Here is a 21,064-nt window from a genome sequence, read left to right as displayed (position 1 = left end):
TATGTCATTTTGGTCTTTTGTGGATAGTTGTCTCATTGGCAATCATACCACATCTTCTTTTTATATGTGTTGTTAGTTTTGAAAATGTTGTCTAAAAATCACATTTAATGACTACACAATTAAGGTTAAACATTTTTCATGAGTGGAAAATTAAAAAAAATCTAAACCCTTTCAATATCCAAACCTTCATATAGATATAGGAAGATGTGGTGTGAGTGCCAATGAAACAACTCTCCATCCAAGTCACAATTATAAAAGTAAACCATTAGTGGTCAATGTATGGTCTTACATCCTACACAATATATAACTTCTAGCTTGAAAAGTGTAGGAGCAGTTAGTTAGACAAACCATGTATTCTGCACGCCTATTATTACCAAAATATGAAATTCAACAACCTGTCATTTGCAGAAAGTTAAAAGAAAACATGCACAATATGAGAATTTTTTTTGTACCAATAAAAATCACAATTTTATTTATTTATAAATACTATCTTCATATACAATATGGTATTAAATAACAACAAATAATTAACAAATATAGAATTAAGATTTACCAACAATGCACTGCATCATTATTGAATGATATGATAGGAAACATCAAAACTTGACTCATAACAGATAGGGATAGACTTAACATTAAGAATAAGAATGTGTCCATAGTACATGGATGCCCCACTCACACTATCATTTTCTATGTTCAGTGGACTGTGAAATTGGGACAAAAATCTAATTTGGCATTTAAATTAGAAAGATCATATCACAAGGAACATGTGTACTAAGTTTCAAGTTAATTTGTCTTCAACTTCATCAACTTGCATGTTCGTGTATTTATAATTTCATGGTTTTTCCCGAAGTTTGCACACAAGCCTATATAGAAAAATTTGACATTCAGTCCAATCAACTTGAAACTTAGTACACATGTTCCCCATGATATGATCTTTCTAATGTTTATGCCAAATTAAAGTTTTTACCCCAATTTCACGGTCCACTGAACATAGAAAATGATATTGCGAAGTTTAGGTTAAAGTTTTTGGTCTAGGTAGTTTTTGATGAAGTTGAAGTCCAATCATCTTGAAATTTAGTACAAATGTTTGTTCTCTATGATATGATCTTTCTAATTTTAAATCCAAATATGTTATAGTGCAAAATCCCAACTTCACATACTCTTGTTATAAGTGTGAACAGAAACCCCAAAATGTCACACTAACTTTGTATTAGTTATAGCTTGAAGATATTGATTTGATATTTGTAAAATCCAATCAAAAATATGTTTAATAATGAAGACATTTTTTTTTTAAAGTAAAAAAAATGTATTGGATTTTCATAATAAATTTTTGTTTAAATATTTTTTTTATATAAGCTTAGGGTGTTTCAAGGCCTTCCAAATGTAAACACATAAAATATGTGGCTTGGTAATTGTTATCATCTTTAATTCATATGCATGTAATTTTTCTAAATGACAAAAGGGAGATAACCCAAACAATTTAGTGGTTGAATTTTCAATCCTACAGCAGAGCTATCATTCACCTTCTGGAGGTCAAGGAACTTTGGCTCCTCATTTCATTCAATAATCCAGTATAGTTCACAAATTTATAGTTTTATCAATTTGTAGTGAAAAATATTATCCATATTTCAACATTTAGACATCATTGCAACAAATGTTATGCATACACTATTTTTGATATCTTTTGGTGCTGAGGCAGTTAACAAAATATCTTATTACAAGGTTGCCATGATCATTGCAATATCTGCCATCTTCACGGTTGTCATGGTAACTATGATGCTCATTACACGGTTGTCATGGTAACAATGATGCTCATTACACAGTTGTCATGGTACCTATGATTACATGGTTGTCATGGTAACTATGATGCTCATTACATGGTTGTCATGGTAACAATGATGCTCATTACACAGTTGTCATATTAACCATAGTTTCTGTGTCTGTTTCAAATGATCTTGTTCTTAAAACCTATAAAAAAACATGGAATTACTTATAGTTTTTTTGGTAACTTTATGGTATATTTCAGTGAAAAAGTAACCCAACAATGCAAACCAGATGCTCCGCAGGGCGTAGCTTTATACGACTGCAGAGGTTGAACCCTGAACGGTTGGGGCAAGTATGGACACAACATTCAAGCTGGATTCAGCTCTGAATTTGGATTGTGATTAAATAGTTGACACAGCATAGGTTTCTGACACAGAATGAATGTGTTCTAATGAACTCAAAAATTTTTGTTTTCTCTTAGAGCAATTCACTATGCTGTTGAATATTAATCCTCTCAAAAAAATGTTTGAAGAAATTTTCTTTTTATTTATGAAATTTCAAATGAGAAAAATTGAACCCAATTTTTTCAATCACATCCCCCTTTCCCTTATTCCAAAACTAATCTCAATTAAAATTTCTAATGGAGTTTGCAACAATAACTACTCATTTAAAAATACATCATAAAATATTAAGATGTAAAAAAACTGCTTGTTATCACTGAATGGTAAAGATTATTTTAATTTATCAGTTTGTAGTAAAAAGTGAATATACATTGTATATTGTATATAACAAAGAATTAAGTTGATTCTGGACAAAGAAAGATAACTCCAATTAAAAAAAATCTTGCTATTACACAATATTGTGCAATTAGATATTTCTTGCTTACTATTCTGGACAAAGAAAAATAACTCTAATTAAAAAAAAATTAGCTATTTCACAATATTGTGCAATTAGATATTTCTTGCCATTGCGCAATACTGTGCAATTGAAAAGACTTGCTATTGCACAATACTTAATATAATAATTTTATATCCTGATTTGGACCAACTTGAAAACTGGGCCCATAATCAAAAATCTAAGTACATGTTTGGATTCAGCATATCAAAGAACCCCAAGATTTCAATTTTTGTTAAAATCAAACTAAGTTTAATTTTGGACCCCAGAGCTCCAGATAAGAATTCCCAAATTGGGGTTTTTACCCACCATTTTCTTATATAATTGGGTGATAAAGTTTTTTAATTTCATTATCAATTCCAATTTACCCCTCAGGTTAATATCAAATTGGGTTTTTCACCACCAAGCTCCTTAATGTATTGGGTTTTTTCATCTACACAATATTGAATATTGAGGCAATATCAACCCTATTTTTTTCCATCTTAAATATGTTTCTTTTTTTGTTAAGCTGTTTTATTTGGTTAAGCGCTATTTGCTAGCTGGTTTTTTTTTTTTGTTTATTCACTGATGAGCAATTGTAGGTTTAATTTGTGTCTCATTTCAAACATTTGACAGTTTTGTATTTTCTCACAAAAAAGGATATGTGTATTCACAGGCACTCGTCTTATACCTTTATATAATAAATTCTGAGGCCAGTGCCTGTGTGTGTATTCATTAATTAACCGTAAAATGAATTTAAAAAATAGTATATAAACTCTTATTATACTTGAATGATTTTGTTTTATTCAATTTATATAGACCAGGGTTTAGTTGTCTTTTATTAGAACTTTTGGTGTCTGATGCTTTATCATTTCATTATTGATTTGACCTTTCTCTGTTTCCAACTGATTTCGTTTTTTATGAAACCCCGTGTTTATTAGCAATGTTCTCGTTATGATACGCTCACACGCACGTGCGTTCTAATGACGCTTCCTTAAAACCCTGGCCGAGTCTTGTTATCATCATAACTTTCCCTCAGCTTTTCAAAAGAATCCAAAAACATGCTTCTATTCAATATTTTTACCGGACATTCACTTTCGTTTTAATTCCATGTATGTTACGATAAATCCCGAGCAATGCGAAAAAATATGACTAGCTGACACACGCTAATTGGATAAACGCCGAGAAGATCGAAGTGTTTACAAAAAACATGTGTACCTATTGAGCAACGGAAAACTCAAACAGGGACCCATTTCAGCTACTTGATGCAGGGATCTATTTTAAGAACGACGGAAAATTTCCAATTATAAATATTAAAAAAACGTTTACGCGACGACTGTAAACAGATAAGGGTAAATAACGCAAACGGTAGCCAATAAAAGGGTTGAGAACTCATGGTCTTGGCATATAATTGGGTTTTCCGTTGAATTCAATGGGTTATTGAACCCGGCAATGGGAAATTGCATTGGGTTTTTTATTATTTGTATTGCGTGATCACGCAAATACGCAGCTTATCTGGAGCTCTGGGACCCTTTGGACTTTAATGTAGACCAATTTGAAAACAGGACCAAAAATGAAGAATCTACACACACAGTTAGATTTGGCATATCAAAGAACCCCATTTATTGATGAAATCAAACAAAGTTTAATTTTGGACCCCGATTTGGACCAACTTGAAAACTGGGCCAATAATCAAGAATCTAAGTACATTTTTAGATTCAGCATATCAAAGAACCCAACCGATTATTTTTTGTCAAAATCAAACTAAGTTTAATTTTGGACCCTTTGGACCTTAATGTAGACCAATTGGAAAACGGGACCAAAAGTTAAGAATCTACATACACAGTTAGATTCGGCATATCAAAGAACCCCAATTATTAAATTTTGATGAAATCAAACAAAGTTTAATTTTGGACCCTTTGGGCCCCTTATTCCTAAACTGTTGGGACCAAAACTCCCAAAATCAATACCAACCTTCCTTTTATGGTCATAAACCTTGTGTTTAAATTTCATAGATTTCTATTTACTAATACTAACGTTATGGTGCGAAAACCAAGAAAAATGCTTATTTGGGTCCCTTTTTGGCCCCTTATTCCTAAACTGTGGGGAACTAAACTCCCAAAATCAATACCAACCTTCCTTTTGTGGTCATAAACATTGTGTTTAAATTTCATTGATTTCTATTTTCTTAAACTAAAGTTATTGTGCGAAAACCAAGAATAATGCTTATTTGGGCCCTTTTTTGGCCCCTTATTCCTAAACTGTTGAAACCAAAACTCCCAAAATCAATCCCAACCTTTCTTTTGTGGTCATAAACCTTATGTCAAAATTTCATAGATTTCTATTCACTTAAACTAAAGTTATAGTGCGAAAACCAAGAAAATGCTTATTAGGGCCCTTTTTGGCCCCTAATTTCTAAAATGTTGGGACCAAAACTCCCAAAATCAATACCAGCCTTCCTTTTGTGGTCATAAACCTTGTGTTAAAATTTCATAGATTTCTATTCACTTTTACTAAAGGTAGAGTGCGAAAACTAAAAGTATTCGGACGACAACGACGACCCCAACGTGATAGCAATATACGACGAAAATTTTTTCAAATTTTGCGGTCGTATAAAAATTAAACAGTAGAAGTTTCTAGTGTTCTCGATAATTATTAGTCCCCTACCAACAAATTGTAAGGGGGCTTTAGATTTGCACATCGTCTGTCTGGCTGTCTGTACAACCATCAGTACGGTAAATCAGTTTTCCACACTATTTTTCTTCATGCTTGAAGATATTGATTTGATATTTGGTGTATTGTATTATCATGACAAGTTACAGATCAAGATTGAATTTTGTTCCGTATGATGATTTTGTGCAGTTAAATATGGTCCTTGGAAATACAAAATTCTTTTAAATTATCAGTTTTCAACACAATTTAAGAGAGAAAACTTATGGCCTGATTAATGACCTTTTTACCTCATTAACAAAATTAATAATAGCCTGATAGTATCCTTGAGACATCCAAGTCTCATTATGTGTTCCTCCAGGGAATCGTACAATTCTTTTCTTTTTACTGCCAGATACCTGTGTATAAACAAAAAAATAACTCAATAAATCGTAACAAAAAAGTAGGGGCATTGACAATGTTGATTTTGTTTTACAGAAACAATTAGCATTAAACTGTTCAAACATAGAGACCATAATGCAATCTAACTTGGCAGATACTTCATTTCACGTTTAGTCTTTTCTAGCTCATTTCATGGCGATTTAAATCACTATTTTCAAATTTACTTGATGTAGTTAAATAAAGATGCAAGTTTTACTAATACAGTATGTCTAGCTGGTTGTCTAAAAATTGTGATCAAATGACAGCAACACTGCTGCTAAACTAGAAGTTGCAGAACCATAATATAGAGAGCAGTGCATACAAATGATCATCAAACTCGGATATTCTGATAGTAATGCAACTTTATATCAAATATCAGAATGATCTATCACAAGAAGTTTTGATCAAGCAGAAAACTTAACATTGAAAATTGGTTATTGATAATAATGAAACTTCATAGAAAAAAATATCAGGTCTATCACAAGAATTTCCATGACAATTGTTGATACTAATAACAAAGACACCAGTAAAGTAATGCCCATGTATAAAAATAAAATTGAAAATGGAAATGGGGAATGTGTCAAAGAGACAACAACCCGACCAAATAAAAAAAAAACAGCAGAAGGTCACCAACAGGTCTTCAATGAAGCGAGAAATTCCCGCACCCGGAGGCGTCCTTCAGCTGGCCCCTAAACAAATATATACTAGTTCAGTGATAATGAACACCATACTAATTTCCAAATTGTACACAAGAAACTCAAATTAAAATAATACAAGACTAACAAAGGCCAGAGGCTCCTGACTTCCCAGGGACAGGCGCAAAAATGCGGCAGGGTTAAACATGTTTGTGAGATCTCAACCCTCCCCCTATACCTCTAACCAATGAAGAAAAGTAAACGCATTACAATCCGAGTCTGATGTCAGAAGATGTATTGCTATATCACCTATGTAGTAAGAATTTTATCTTGTCTTTACTGTCACAGATAGAGTAAGCTCACAAATTGGTCAATATTATACATATAATTCTGTGAAATCAACTTCTACCAGTAATAATACTCAAATATTTGATAACAAGATATGTTAAAGTATCAGACAAAATTAACAACTTCTGACCCATTAAGCCATATGATGTCATCAAGAAGGTTTGGTACCATTTAAACGTTTAATCCCCCTGCAAATGTTTGCACTGGTCCTAAGTCAGGAATCTGATGTGCAGTAGTTGTCGTTGGTTTATTTAATTTATACGTGTTTCTCGTTTTTTATATAGATTAGACTGTTGGTTTTCCTGTTTGAAAGGTTTTACACTAATAATTTGGGGGCCCTTTATTGTTTATAGCTTGTTGTTCGGTGTTATCCAAGGCTTTGTGTTAAAGGCTGTACATTGACCTATAATGGTTTACTTTCATAAATTGTTCTTTGGATAGAGAGTTGTATCATTGGCACTCACACCACATCTTCTTATATCTATCATAAGACAGTCTGATTTTTCACACCTTTGGGTTTATGAAAAAAATATAATTTTGAGAAACTTTTTGGCTAAATCTTAATATTTTTTGCTTTAAAAGACATGAGGATTTGCAAGGACCACCATGTTTTTTCTGTTAGGATGTGTATCTGACCCATTGTATAGCAAATTTATTTAAGTTAAACAGTGTGGCCAATGTTTTTCAGAATGCCTAAGCCCTTACCATACACTACAGTGACCTAAAGTTGTTAACTTTCATTTGGTCTCTGGTGGAGATATGGCAATTATGCTATATCTTCTTATTTTTATTTTTACAAACGATTTGTTTTCTTTACTTATTTTTCATTATACATGTAATCTATAAATACTCAAGCAAATTGCAATTCTTTTCATTTACTTTACAAAAAGATTGCTGCAGACATTTAAGTATATTTTCATATCTTGGGAACTGCACTAATTTTAGTATAACTACTTTTTACATAAAACTAATGAGTTCCAACCATTTGTAAGCTGCTCATGCTGTTTGATGGGAGTCTCAAATTTTTTTTTGTTAATTAAATTTGTTGTCCAATTATCCATTTTTTTAATGAATGGACATGTTTTAAGACAGTTTAATAGCACATAGTTCTCAAGGTGGATAATTAATATTATCCTTTTCCAAAGTTTTACATAAAAGGATTACAAAATTTGGTTTGAATACTCTTTAATAAAAGTGTAGTCAAACAAATGCTATTTTTAGTTGTAGCAGCCAAGTTGGTTAAATGATTTGATTTGATTTGTTTTTTTGGTGTTTAATGCCACTTTAAAGCCCTGTTTTTGGGCCATTTTGTGGCCGCCTGTTTTTATTGGTGGAGGAAGCCGGAGTACCCTGAGAAATCCACCAACCTTTGATAGGAAAACTGATAATCCCAGTGAATTACGATTGAAGTCAAGCACACTGGCATGAGCTGGGTTTAAACTCACAACCTTAGTGTTGACCAGCTAGTGATTACATCAGTACAATGTAACTATATAGATCACTCTGCCACCAAGAACCCAGTTGGTTAGATGAAAATGATTTTCAATAACTATCGGTATATTCCCTTTGGCTAACAAAGTTTCAGGCAGCAATGAAATTTCAGTGGATACAGTTTTTTTTACAAAATTCAAAGAATGCCCATGTTCATTGATGCCAAGTCAGTTTAAAAATTGATAAGAACCACTTACAGTATGTAAAGTATCCATCATTCTGGGTGGTATAAGACTATCAGCTAAACCTGATAAAAATAATGTTGGCACTTTGATAGTAGGTAACCTAGATATAGATCTGTACTGAAAAGAAAACAAAGAAATCATTCGATCAGTATCAACAATGAATAATGGAACTCTTTTGTAATGGAGATGCAAATAGTTAGTCTTATTTGCTTTTTTTTTCTAAAATTTAGGTCAATTTTTGGAGTTATTGGTAAATATGTATCTTGTTACTCATTTTTTATAATGATTAGACTGTTGTGACAACATTGTTAGTTTCATTGACAATGGGCATGTGCGCTTATTTTCTAGCAATAATTTTCCATATATCACTCTATTGTGTTGAGAAATGAAATTATCAATCAAAAAGTTCAAAAGAAAATTTCATAAAATAGGAATAATATTTATTTATTGCGATGTCAGGAAAATGTGCATACAAATATATCAAATCCCGAATGCAAGTTCTTATTATTGCTATACTGACACAATCACATTATTGGTCATAATAAATAATACGCAATAATTTACCAGGTTTGTAATATGCGCAACACAAGGGTGCCACAGGAAGTAATATACTACTATCTTAAATTGTGACAATAATCAATTAAAGGCCTTAAGATCAGATAAAACTAATAGTAGGTAGTCTGTATAGTCTCTTCACGAGATCAGATGAAACTAATAGTAGGTAGTCTATATAGTCTCTTCATGAGATCAGATGAAACTAATAGTAGGTATTCTGTATAGTCTCTTCAAGAGATCAGATGAAACTAATAGTAGGTAGTCTATATAGTCTCTTCATGAGATCAGATGAAACTAATAGTAGGTATTCTGTATAGTCTCTTCAAGAGATCAGATGAAACTAATAGTAGGTAGTCTATATAGTCTCTTCATGAGATCAGATGAAACTAATAGTAGGTATTCTGTATAGTCTCTTCATGAGATCAGATGAAACTAATAGTAGGTAGTCTATATAGTCTCTTCATGAGATCAGATGAAACTAATAGTAGGTATTCTGTATAGTCTCTTCACGAGATCAGATGAAACTAATAGTAGGTAGTCTATATAGTCTCTTCATGAGATCAGATGAAACTAATAGTAGGTATTCTGTATAGTCTCTTCACGAGATCAGATATAACTAATAGTAGGTAGTCTATATAGTCTCTTCATGAGATCAGATGAAACTAATTAAGAGATAACTGTATTGTATTTGAAGCTTTAAGGACGTCCATCGGTAGTTTTACTGTCGCAAATTTAGTTTACCTGGCGACGCGGAGCGGAGACAGGTAAACGGGTATTTGCGACAGTAAAACTACCGATGGACGTCCGAAAAGCTTCAAATACAATACAGTTATCTCTATTCTAATGCAAAACAAGTTTATAATTAAATTTCTATTATTATTTCAGTGCAAAATCTTCATAAACGAAAATTCCGCGAAAAGATGTTATCTTCTTTGGTCCCTACACTAGGTGACGTCATAGGTATGCTTCCGGCGTCAAACATGAACACCGGGCGTTTTCTGGCTTCTGTGCCGCTTCAGAATGTAATAAAATTTGATAAAAAGAAGATTTTTAGGCGCAACAGGTGAGTTTTTTGTTTATTATTGTAGAAATAACATGTCAATATATTCCGAAATTCAAAATGTCGGCTTGCTTAGTTACAGACAAGGAGATAGAGAATTTTACGCTCGCTGTCATCCAATCAGAACAATTGTTACAAAATAATTGCATTAGTCTCTTCATGAGATCAGATGAAACTAATAGTAGGTAGTCTATATAGTCTCTTCATGAGATCAGATGAAACTAATAGTAGGTATTCTGTATAGTCTCTTCATGAGATCTGCTGACCTTCAAGAGCACCTGAGCTCACCCCCAGTTTATTGTGGGGTTCGTGTTGTTTAGTCTATAGTTTTTTTTATGTTATATCTTGTGTACTATTATTTGTCTGTTTGTCTTTTTCTTTTTTAGCCATGGCGCTGTCAGTTTATTTTGATCTTTTGAGTTTAAATGTCCCTTTGGAATGTTTCCCCCCTCTTTTAGTGTTAATTTGTACTTACTTTAGCTTTGACTAGTATATCTGGTAAATATTTTAAAAATGGAAAATCAAATAATGTTCTAGCTATGTCAGGTAACGATGAAAATGTATTCTCTATCACTAATACAGCTATATGACGTTCATATAATGATTGTGATGCTAAATGTACAGCTACAGCGCCTCCTAGTGAGCGTCCAAAAACTATTAATTTGTTACGGTCTATATCAGTCCTTTTTAATAAAAAATCCATAGCTGCCTCTGCATCTTTGTATAAACCTGAAATAAAGAGAAAGAAATAATTGATTGGTTGGTGTTTAACACCCCTTTCACTACTATTGTATAAACCTGAAATACTGTAATTTCAGAAATTATTGCAAGGTTTTTATTAATGCGAAAAATTGGACAAAGATGTAATTGCAATAATTTAAGCTCGCATTTTGAAATATTTTATATGAATTTGACAGGGTTTTTCTCAAAATCGTAAAAATTAAAATCGCATTTAAGTCTTAAGTGACAAAATCGCAATAATAAATGCACACAATAATTTCTAAATTTACAATATGGAGAAATAAATAATTGATTGATTGGTGTTTTAAAAACACCATTCTCAGCACTATTGCGTCAGTTTTTATTTGTAGAGGAAGTCTGAGTGCCTGGATAGAACGGTGACTGTTGACAGGAAAACTAACAATCATAGTCTATTAAGATTGGAGTCGAGGGAACCTGTGGAATTGGAACTCCAACCAGGCTAGTTATAAAGGCTGTTCCAGAAAAAAACATGTCCCCCCTCCAGCTCTAAAGAGAAAGTTACTGAATGATCTACATGTAAACAATGGCTCACACAATAGTAAACATTTTACAATCTTTCACATTGAGAATCAGCAAGGAGTAGATAGAACATCTTAAATGACCATTCTATCTGTCATATTGGTAGATATATAGGTAAATTGCAGTTCAAAAAAAAAATCTTCAATACCCTAGTATTTTATAGAACAGCCCTTAGCTTTACCTGAAACTAATTCTGTGTTTGGGTGGTTTTTTTTGTTGTTGTCGGGGGGGGGGTCTCAAGTACCAGATTTGTGTATTTTGTGCCTTTAGATCTAGTACAGAATTTGTTCAACAAGTTGGTAAGTTTGCTGAAGTATTGCAATTGAACACAACAAAAAGAAGTTATTTTGTTTGTTCGTAGGTGGATAACGTCACTTTCAGATAACTTGGCTATGTGATGCCCCTTTTTTTAATTGGTGAAGGAAGCCAGACTCGAGTAACCAAAGAAAACCAACCTCCAACCTTCAGCAATAATACTGGCAATCCTTGTAAATCTTAATGATTAATCAGAGTCCAACATTCTAACATGCATCCTCATTAGACTGTTGAAGAACTTAGCACCTGATGTTGTCTCAACCCTCCTTAATACAGACTTTGATAGCAAAATGATAAACTATTGTTTAACTTTATTAGAAGAAAAGGACAGATAGAAAAATAGTTTATGATACTCTGGATTTTTTTGTTTTTGGTAAAAATCAACTCTTATACATGTACTCTCTAATATATTAACCTCGCTCACTTGGAGAACCTTCACTCTTACTATAAGCTCTAACTCTACTAACATATATTATTTTTAATACATTGTTTAAATACTTGCTGCTGTACTTACCTCCTTCACTTGGAGAACCTTCACTCTTACCATAACCTCTGTACTCTACTAATAAAATGTTGTATTTACACTGTTCAAATAATGCATGAGTATTCATCAACCTGAAATAAAAAACAAAACATATACAGACTTCAATGACAGAAGTAAAATTTATATATAAACAAACAATTTGAAATTAAATTCTCATGATAACAGAATGTGAGCTTTTTATCTAACTTCATATAAAAAAAAATTGTAAAAGGACAATTTCACTTTACCCATAAAACTAGTAAAATCCTTCTACATGTTCTAGATATGTATGCTCCTGTACAAAGTCAATGGTTTCATCACCAGATATCATCTCCCAAGTTTTTAAGTCTATTTGTCAGAACCTAGTGTGAGAGATTGGGTCATACCTTACAAGTGCTTGTCAAATGGTCAGGACTGTCCTATATCTTTTAATTCACTTATATTGTTGAGTTACTTATATTGTTAATTCACTTATATTATTGAGTGACCTACATTTCTCTTCTTCCAATATATTGGCCTATATATTTATATGACATGTACTTTTTTTTCAGCTATTGTTATTAAATTGCATTAACTTACATTTTTTTCTGCCTACCTGTTGGAATCAACTGACATGTAATTTTTTTTTAGCTAATATTTTGAGTTGCTAAGTTCTAAATATCTTTTCTTCCAATATACTTTTTGATAAGGTATTATTGTTGAGATGCTGTGACCTACATATCCTTTCATCATACATTCGGTTGTATATAAAGTTCTATATAATGACCTTCACATGCATATGTACTTTTTAAAGTTTCATGATATGGCTTCATTTCAAGAATAATAATATGTTTGATCTTAACAAACCTGTGTCCAACATTACCAGCATTTCCATGGAAATAAATAATGGTCGGAACGTTTGGCTTTGGATGTTTGACTAAAACTAAGTTGATTTTAACTCCATCACTAGTATTCACAAAGTGGTTTTCATATGGCATTTGATAGGCATTTGGTAACATAACATAAAGTCTAGAGTTTGGTGGCTGCTCTGGGTAATATAATAACATGTCCTGTGCATTGAAAAATATACCTGTAAATAAAAGTAGGATATGAAAATATATAAAAACTTATATCCTATGGATTGAAAATTATATCTTTACAAGTTAGTTGATTAAATTGAATGGTAAACGAATGGATATAATCATGAAATATACATGATATATGTACAATGTATCATCTATGCATTAAAATTAACCAGATAAAAAAAAACACAGCTGCAATTTCTGTGTAATAGTCAATTTTGAATACTGACCAATTGAAATATTAAAGTATTTTTGGTAACCACTTTCCTTGTCAAAGGATAGATTTAAATGTTCTCACATTAAACGGATACATTTTTTTTTTGTAAATGAAATATACTGACAAAAAGTGACGGTAACTGGTCTTTGACCAGTACACATAGATGTAACAGTAACTGGTCCAAGATGTAGATGTAGGATTTTATTTGAAAAGACAGGATAAAAGTCTTAAAATAGAAAATGATATACATAATCATGGCTAAATTAAATATTCCTTTAATACTAATAGTAATTTCTATAAATAAATTGACACCTAATCACCTCAAGAAAATACCTTTCTTTATATATAATTTTTTTTAAATCCAAACATACAGAACATTTGACTTTAAATGTGTTTGAATTACCTCTCATACACTGCTTTTAAATTGTCCATTTACCAGGAAAACCTTGTTCCCCCCCCCCCCCCCCTTATTGCCCCTAAATCCTTTACACCCCCAAAGTCAATCCGAAGCATTCCATAGTGGTTTGTAAACTTGTGATATAATTATTGTCTGGAAACTAGAAAAATGCACTTTTTTGGCCCCTAATTCCTAAACTGTTAGGACCATAACCCCTAAATATCAATTCCAACCTTCCTTTTGTGGTGTTTAAATTTCATAGATTTCTATTTACTTATAATGTATACTTAAGTTATTGCCACAAAACCAAACCAAACGTCTACAGATGATGCGTACGACCATGATGCAACAATGTGATACTAATATACATTGTACATGTATGACGCGTACCGCAGTATTTAAACTTAAACAAATTACCTATCACAGCCACTATAAAGAATCCTAAAGCTATCAAGGCGCCAGTGAACCAATATACCAAAAACAATATAAGCAAAGCTGAACTACACAACTTCCAAAATTTTGCTGCAACTGCCACACAGATTCTGACTAGAAATCGGACGATCTGTAGTTTTCTTCCCATCTTTGACCTGGTTGCCGAATCAGTTGTCGATTTCTCTGAATGAAGATCTTTTGCTATTTCAAAATTTTTACTCATACTAAAAAGATACTATACTAAAATTGTATATTGTTTTTGAATTTCAGATTTGAAAGGAAGACATATGATTTGACACTTTCAGTTTTGTAACTTTAGGAAACATTCCACGTCGTCCATATTGAAACAGTAACCATTCGGAAGTAAACGTTTAGTAAAAGTCTAGAGTTGCATGGTGAATGCGTTCGAATATTTGTGTTTAGCATGCTTTGCAATGTTTCGGACTTGAACTCAAAACCTCATCTTCGCTAGTCAAGGGTTACGATCCACTCCTCTCCTCTTGGTATGACAAAACACGAGAGTACTATAAAACATGTAGTATGAGACAAAACTGCAAAAAGTTTGGAAGTCAATTTAAGGTGGTACCCAACACTTTCACTAAAATTAGCAAATCAATTTGGCTCGTTTAATTTTCATAAAATTTTGTCAAAGTATATTTACTTTGACACTTAAACAAAAATATAAAAATTTTAAATTTTTTGAACCAACCGTTTTGTCAGAAAAATTACACTGGTTATATAGCAATTTGACAAACACCAATTTTGATCAATGAGAAGCTTAATATTCCTTTTACAACACAACGTAATTAAAACGTTAAGCTGACTTTACAGAGTTATCTCCCTGTAGTGTTAGGTACCACCTTAACAAACATATCAACCTGAAAAGATCATGAGTGTCCTTTTAAAAAAAAAGGTTGTTTAGGATTAAAATGTATGATATGTCTCAGGGAATAACCTAACGAACCACAGGGTTGGGCCCCCCTTTTTGTTTACGATCAATTCATTTGAATGGGGACCTATGAGTTGACCCTCCTCTTCTTTTTTTCTGGGTTATGAACCTTTAAAAAATATTTTGTTATGAATTTTTAAACATACTGTAGATGGCTCACCTGGCTTTTTTTTACTGTGTGCATTTATTGTTTATAAAAAGTCATATACAACCTTTAAATTCAAAAATAAAACCTATAGTGCTGATCGAGTCACTTAAGTCGAGCACACCTTGAAATGTGTACTTGAATTGGTCCATATTTATATTTGTTTAAAAGATATCTAAATTTGTAGACTTGTTTTAAAGAAATCATTGCTAGCACTATGAGGCGCCGTTTTACTATTTATTACTTATTTTCTGATATCAAAAAATGATTTTCTGATATCAAAAATTCGATTTTTTGATATCAGGAATTCGATTTCATGATATCAAGAAATAAAGCATATATTTTCTGATATCAAAAATTCGAATTCCTGATATCAAAAATTCATTTCTTGATATCAGGAAATCGATTTCTTGATATCAGGAAATCGATTTTTTGATATCAGAAATTCGAATTTTTGATATCAGAAAATCATTTTCTGATATCAGAAAATCTATTTCTTGATATAAAAAAATGTGGATTTCTAAATATAAAAAAATCGAATTATTGATATCAAGAAATAAAAATTATTTTCTGATATCAAGAAATCGAATTCCTGATATAAAAAATGGATTTCATTATATCAAAAAATTGAATTCCTGATATCAAAAAATTATTTGTGATATCAAAAAATATTTTCTGATATCAGAAATTCAATTTTTTGATATCAAGAAATATTTTTTGATATCAGAAAATAAGGAATAAATAGTAAAACGGCGCCTTATATAGCACTGCATGATTTCTGAATTCATCCTATATTTATCAAGTACCGAAATTGCCAAATATGCCGTAGAGTACAAGGGAAAAGGCCAAGGATGTTCTATAAAAAAAATCCATATGTTTCATCATTGAAAGAACACAAGGGTTCACAATATTATAATGACAAATATCGGGAAAATAAAACTGCATGTCTGTAAACAAAATGGTTCAACTTTATGATCAGTATCCGAGAAAAACCAAGGCTTAAAAGGCTTAAAGTTAACAGATTTTGTTAGATAAAAAATGATTTTTGGGATCATGAAAGATTCGGGTTCCCAATTTTGATGATCGCGAAAGATCTGTTGCCACTTATTTGTTATTGCAAATTAGGTAACATGTTGGTTAACCTGACGACCATAACTGGGATCCAGCAGTCAAAACGTGATTCTAGGCCTAGGACTATAAAATTAATGAAAACCAGAGCACATACCACCAATTTTAATAAAGATCTAGCAATTAAAAGTATTAAGATTAATAAAGAAGTATACAGACGATGCATGAACCTCTATTAAAAGGAATTATTCTACGAAAGTTGAAATAATGTTGATATCTGCAATTTTGGCAAAAGTGATACAGACGTAAAAGAAACAAGTGTTATGTACAATTCATCCGTGTCTTGTCACGACCACAGTTAAAAATGCACCAAAAAACAAGGCTCTGGTTTTGTAACTTTTGTCTGAAACTATTATAACACATAGTAGTCTCAGCTTTTGTTAAGCATTTTGAGGTTATTGGATGTGAAAATTATAGGATATTTTTTTTTTTAAGTTTTAATAAGAATGTCGATTTTTATATAAGGTTTTCATTATTTTATTTGGCCGCATTTTATTCAAGGTTATGGTTGTCTTTCTAAAATTGTTTAACATCTCCCCCTGATTTGATTGGTATCGTGTTTACACTGTGTCACAGATCAAATTCATTTGATATTTTATAGTGTCTTTATATGTTGTGATGTTACATTATTGTTTTACGTACTGAGGGTGAAAGTTGGAACATATAAAAACGTTAAAATCCGCTGCATGTGATTGCACCTGTCCTAAGTCACGAACCGATGTCCAGTGGCTGTCGTTTGCATGTTGATGTTCAAAAGTGTTTTAGTTTTCCCGTTTGAATGGTTTTACACTAGTCATATTTTGGACAATAGGTTGCTATGGTCGAGCCAAAACTCCGTGTTGAAAACCGTACTGTGACCCATCATGGATTTACTTTTACAAATTGTGATTTAAATAGAGAGTTTTCTCATTGGCACTCATACCACATCTTCTTATGTCTATTTGATGAATATTAGCTGTATACTTTTTAAAATGACTAAACCCCTAACGGGAAGGATTGTGCCTGATATTCATATGATGAAATCATAATCTTTCAATCAGTTTAATTGAAGTCTGGAGCTGGCATGTCAGTTAACTGCTAGTAGTCTGTTGTTATTTATGTATTATTGTCATTTTGTTTATTTTCTTTGGTAAGATCTTCTGACATCAGACTCGGACTTCTCTTGAACTGAATTTTAAATGTGCGTAGTGTTATGCGTTTACTTTTCTACATTGGCTAGAGGTTTAGGGGGAGGATTAAGATCTCATAAACATGTTTAACCCCGTCGCATTTTGGCGCCTGTCCCAAGTCAGAAGCCTCTGGCCTTTGTTAGTCTTATATTATTCAAATTTTAGTTTCTTGTGTACAATTTGGAAATTAGTATGGCGTTCATTATCACTAAACTAGTATATATTTGTTTAGGGGCCGGCTGAGGGACGCCTCCGGGTGCGGGAATTTCTCGCTACATTGAGGACCTGTTGGTGACCTTCTGCTGTTGTTTTTTTTCTATGGTCGGGTTGTTGTCTCTTTGACACATTCCCCATTTTCATTCTCTATTTTACCTCCTATTAATGTTTAACATAGATCTATCAATTTTAATATTTATGCTTTGTAAATTAAAAAAAAAACAAACACATTTTTAGAGACTTCTTATTAGCAGAGAAAAAAATTGGATAACTCTATATACCTCTATATAAATCGCTATACTACCCATTACCCAAAGTAGCCAATTCCAAAATTTAGGGGGGTCCAATCCCCGTCACCCCTTTTGGATCCGCCACTGAAATGAATTGTGAAATCAAGGTTGAAGCTTGATAAAAGATCTGAAAATACCTTTAAAGTTGTTTGTTATACTATAAAGACGGCTGAAATATGTGAAAAAGTAAGTTTTGTTAAGCATGTTTAATATTTGGGGCCCTCAGTATAGCTTGCTGTTCGATGTGAGCCACGGCTCGATCCGTGTTGAAACCGTACTTTTACCTAAAATGGTGTAATATTTGGGGCCGTATATAGCTTGCTGTTCGATGTGAGCCACGGCTCCGTGCTGAAACCGTACTTTTATGATGGTCTGATACTTAAACCCTAAATGGAGGAAGTTTGATTGATTTACACATAAAGACATAATCTTTCAATTGAGGTCTGGAGCTGGCATGTCAGTAACTGCTAGTAGTCCTCTGTTAATTTATGTATCATTGTCATTCGGACTTCTCTTAAACTGAGTTTTGTGCGTATTGCTGTTTGCTTCTTTATTCTACATTGGCTAGAGGTAAACATGGATGGTAGAGATCTCACAAATCTTGTTCAACTCACCCCATTTTTGCGCTTGTCCCCTTAGTTTGTCTACTACGTTTTTTAAAATTTTAATTCATTTAACGGTTTCGAGTTAAGCATGTTAGTTTGACGTCAATTTTCACTAAACAAGAACATGTGTTAATGTAGGGGCTATAACTGAGGCACGACTACGGGCGCGAGATTTTCTCACTGTTATGAACAATTATTTGTGGTCTTACGTCTGTTTTCTGCTCTTTGGTTGGGTTGTAATCTTCCATTCTCACTTTTACACGGATTAATATTTAAGTCTAGTTTATAAACAGTGGCGGATCCAGAGGGGGGGTTCCGCACCCCCCCTTTATTTTTGCCGATCAATGCATTTGTATCGAGACATATGTTTTGCACCCCCCTTTCGAAAATTCCTGCATCCGCCCCTGATAAACACATTATATTTGTTTGTTGTAGTGAATTTTAACGTGAGTGTACATGCATCAGCTTTACTGACCATTGATTTTATGTTGATAGTCCTAAATATGAGGTTTAATAACTGCAAATATCACATAAAATTAACATGATTTTTGAAAATGAGGACAAGTTCAGATAAACCAAACGGAGGTAAATACATGTACACATGCATTACAGTCTTGCAATACACCTAATATAGTTGACCTATTGTATGGAAAGCCATTTTGCTATTTGTTCTTACTTCAAGATAAACTTTGTAAGATACCTTAAGTAGTGAGATATCTCATAATACTTTACTTTGTAAGATATCTTCTGAAGTTTATAAGATATCTTATAAACTATAATAAACTAAAATAATTACAAATTTGTAATTAGTATTGTGTTAGAGAACAGAAACAATATGTTCAATTTTTCCATTTGTAAAGGGGCATAACTCTAGAACAGCCAAAGTGGCACCGTAAAAAAACAATCTTGATCTGCACTGTGTGTAAGTTTCATAATATTTGTTTGAGGCAAACTTGAGTGAGAAAACGGAAACTAAAAATTTTGTAATGTTTCCATCAAAAAAGGTTCAGAACTCTAAAACAGTAGTGACACTACCTTTATTCAAAACTTGATCTGTGTTTTGTGGTAATAAGCAGTGTACAAGTTTCAGAACATTAGGCAAACTTAAGTTAGAGAAAGGAAACCGATTTTAGGACCTATGTTAGTACAGACAAGGGTTAAACTTACAGCCAATTCTATTGAGGGTGTAAGCAAAGGGAATATCTTTGGTCAGCTTGCTTGATAGCTGAACGGTGAAATCATTATTAGGTAAGAAACACCACCCTTCTTTCAAAGAAGCCTAGTCCTACAGACAGATAGATTGGTTATCTGTCAGATTAGTCTACTCTTCAAGGAGGTTAATTTACCCAAGTTTATAATGACTTTCTTGGTTCAGCTAGTAAGCAAGCTGAAAAAAGATATTATCTTGGACTACATACTCACAATGGAATCGACTGTAATGCACCATCCACTATGGTGAGGGCATAACAAGTCCTCTTTACAATTTGAAATCATTTTCGCATTTCTTCAGGACAAGTGGGCTTTAATGTAATGGTGAAGGGCACCAGAATGACCAGATCCCCTGCAGAAAACCAGAGTTTTGGTAGTTATAAACTGACAACCATAGTCCGTGTAGATAGTTCAGTGCATATACTACAAGCTGGTTTCCAAATTGATTACCTGTGTTACCAGGCTGGTGAAACAGTAAGTCATGTAAGTTGCAGTCTATACCGTTAGCCACTAGTCCAATGCCCAAGACTAGTAAATATAGAATTTATATAGTACTAAAGAGACAAGTTTGAAATTTATCTGAACTTGTAGATGAAAAAGTATTGGCACAGACAGAAGTTGACATGAGACTGACTTTTTATAAACTGAGATTTACTGAGTGTATTGCTACGCGTTTCTTTATTCTACATTGGCAGAGGTATAGGGCCTCAGGTGAGGGTTGAGATCTCACAAAACATGTTTAATCCTGCTCAAAGTCAGGAGACTGGTCTTTGTTAGTCTTGTGTTTTTAATTTTAGTTTTTTATTTGTTTTATAGTTCAGTGTGAGGTCCATTTTCATTGAACTAGTACAATTATATTTAGGGGCCATCTGAGGAGGACCTCCAACTGTCAGATTTTCTCGCTGCAATGAAGACCCATTGGTGGCCTTGGCTGTTGTTTGCTCTTTGACATATTCTCCATTTCTATTCTTAAATTTAATTAAGACCACTGATGCCCCTGCAACTTAAATGAAATTTTGAACTCAGTATTACTCTTTATCATTATAATGGACCTGACCTTGTTTTATGTTAAAGAGCTGTAAACATAATACTGTGGATTCATTCATTTTCGTGGGTATCAATT

General features: G+C 32.7%; 1 protein-coding gene across 1 annotated transcript; it reads right to left on the bottom strand.

Annotated features, from left to right (window-relative positions):
- Nucleotides 1-459: 459 nt before the first annotated feature.
- Nucleotides 460-14,576, bottom strand: LOC134691468 (protein ABHD13-like). The gene is made up of 7 exons (XM_063552015.1): nucleotides 14,216-14,576; nucleotides 12,970-13,192; nucleotides 12,115-12,215; nucleotides 10,480-10,733; nucleotides 8,402-8,506; nucleotides 5,601-5,708; nucleotides 460-1,971 (listed from the first exon to the last, which is right to left on the bottom strand). Exons 1-7 carry the CDS (start codon nucleotides 14,451-14,453, stop codon nucleotides 1,909-1,911), a joined length of 1,092 nt encoding a protein of 363 aa, XP_063408085.1. The 5' UTR covers nucleotides 14,454-14,576; the 3' UTR covers nucleotides 460-1,908.
- Between the last annotated feature and the right edge of the window lie 6,488 nt (nucleotides 14,577-21,064).

The sequence above is a fragment of the Mytilus trossulus genome, chromosome 11 (assembly GCF_036588685.1).
Source record: "Mytilus trossulus isolate FHL-02 chromosome 11, PNRI_Mtr1.1.1.hap1, whole genome shotgun sequence".
In the NCBI taxonomy this organism is placed as follows: domain Eukaryota; kingdom Metazoa; phylum Mollusca; class Bivalvia; order Mytilida; family Mytilidae; genus Mytilus; species Mytilus trossulus.
This window is presented reverse-complemented; position numbering and strand designations above follow the sequence as displayed.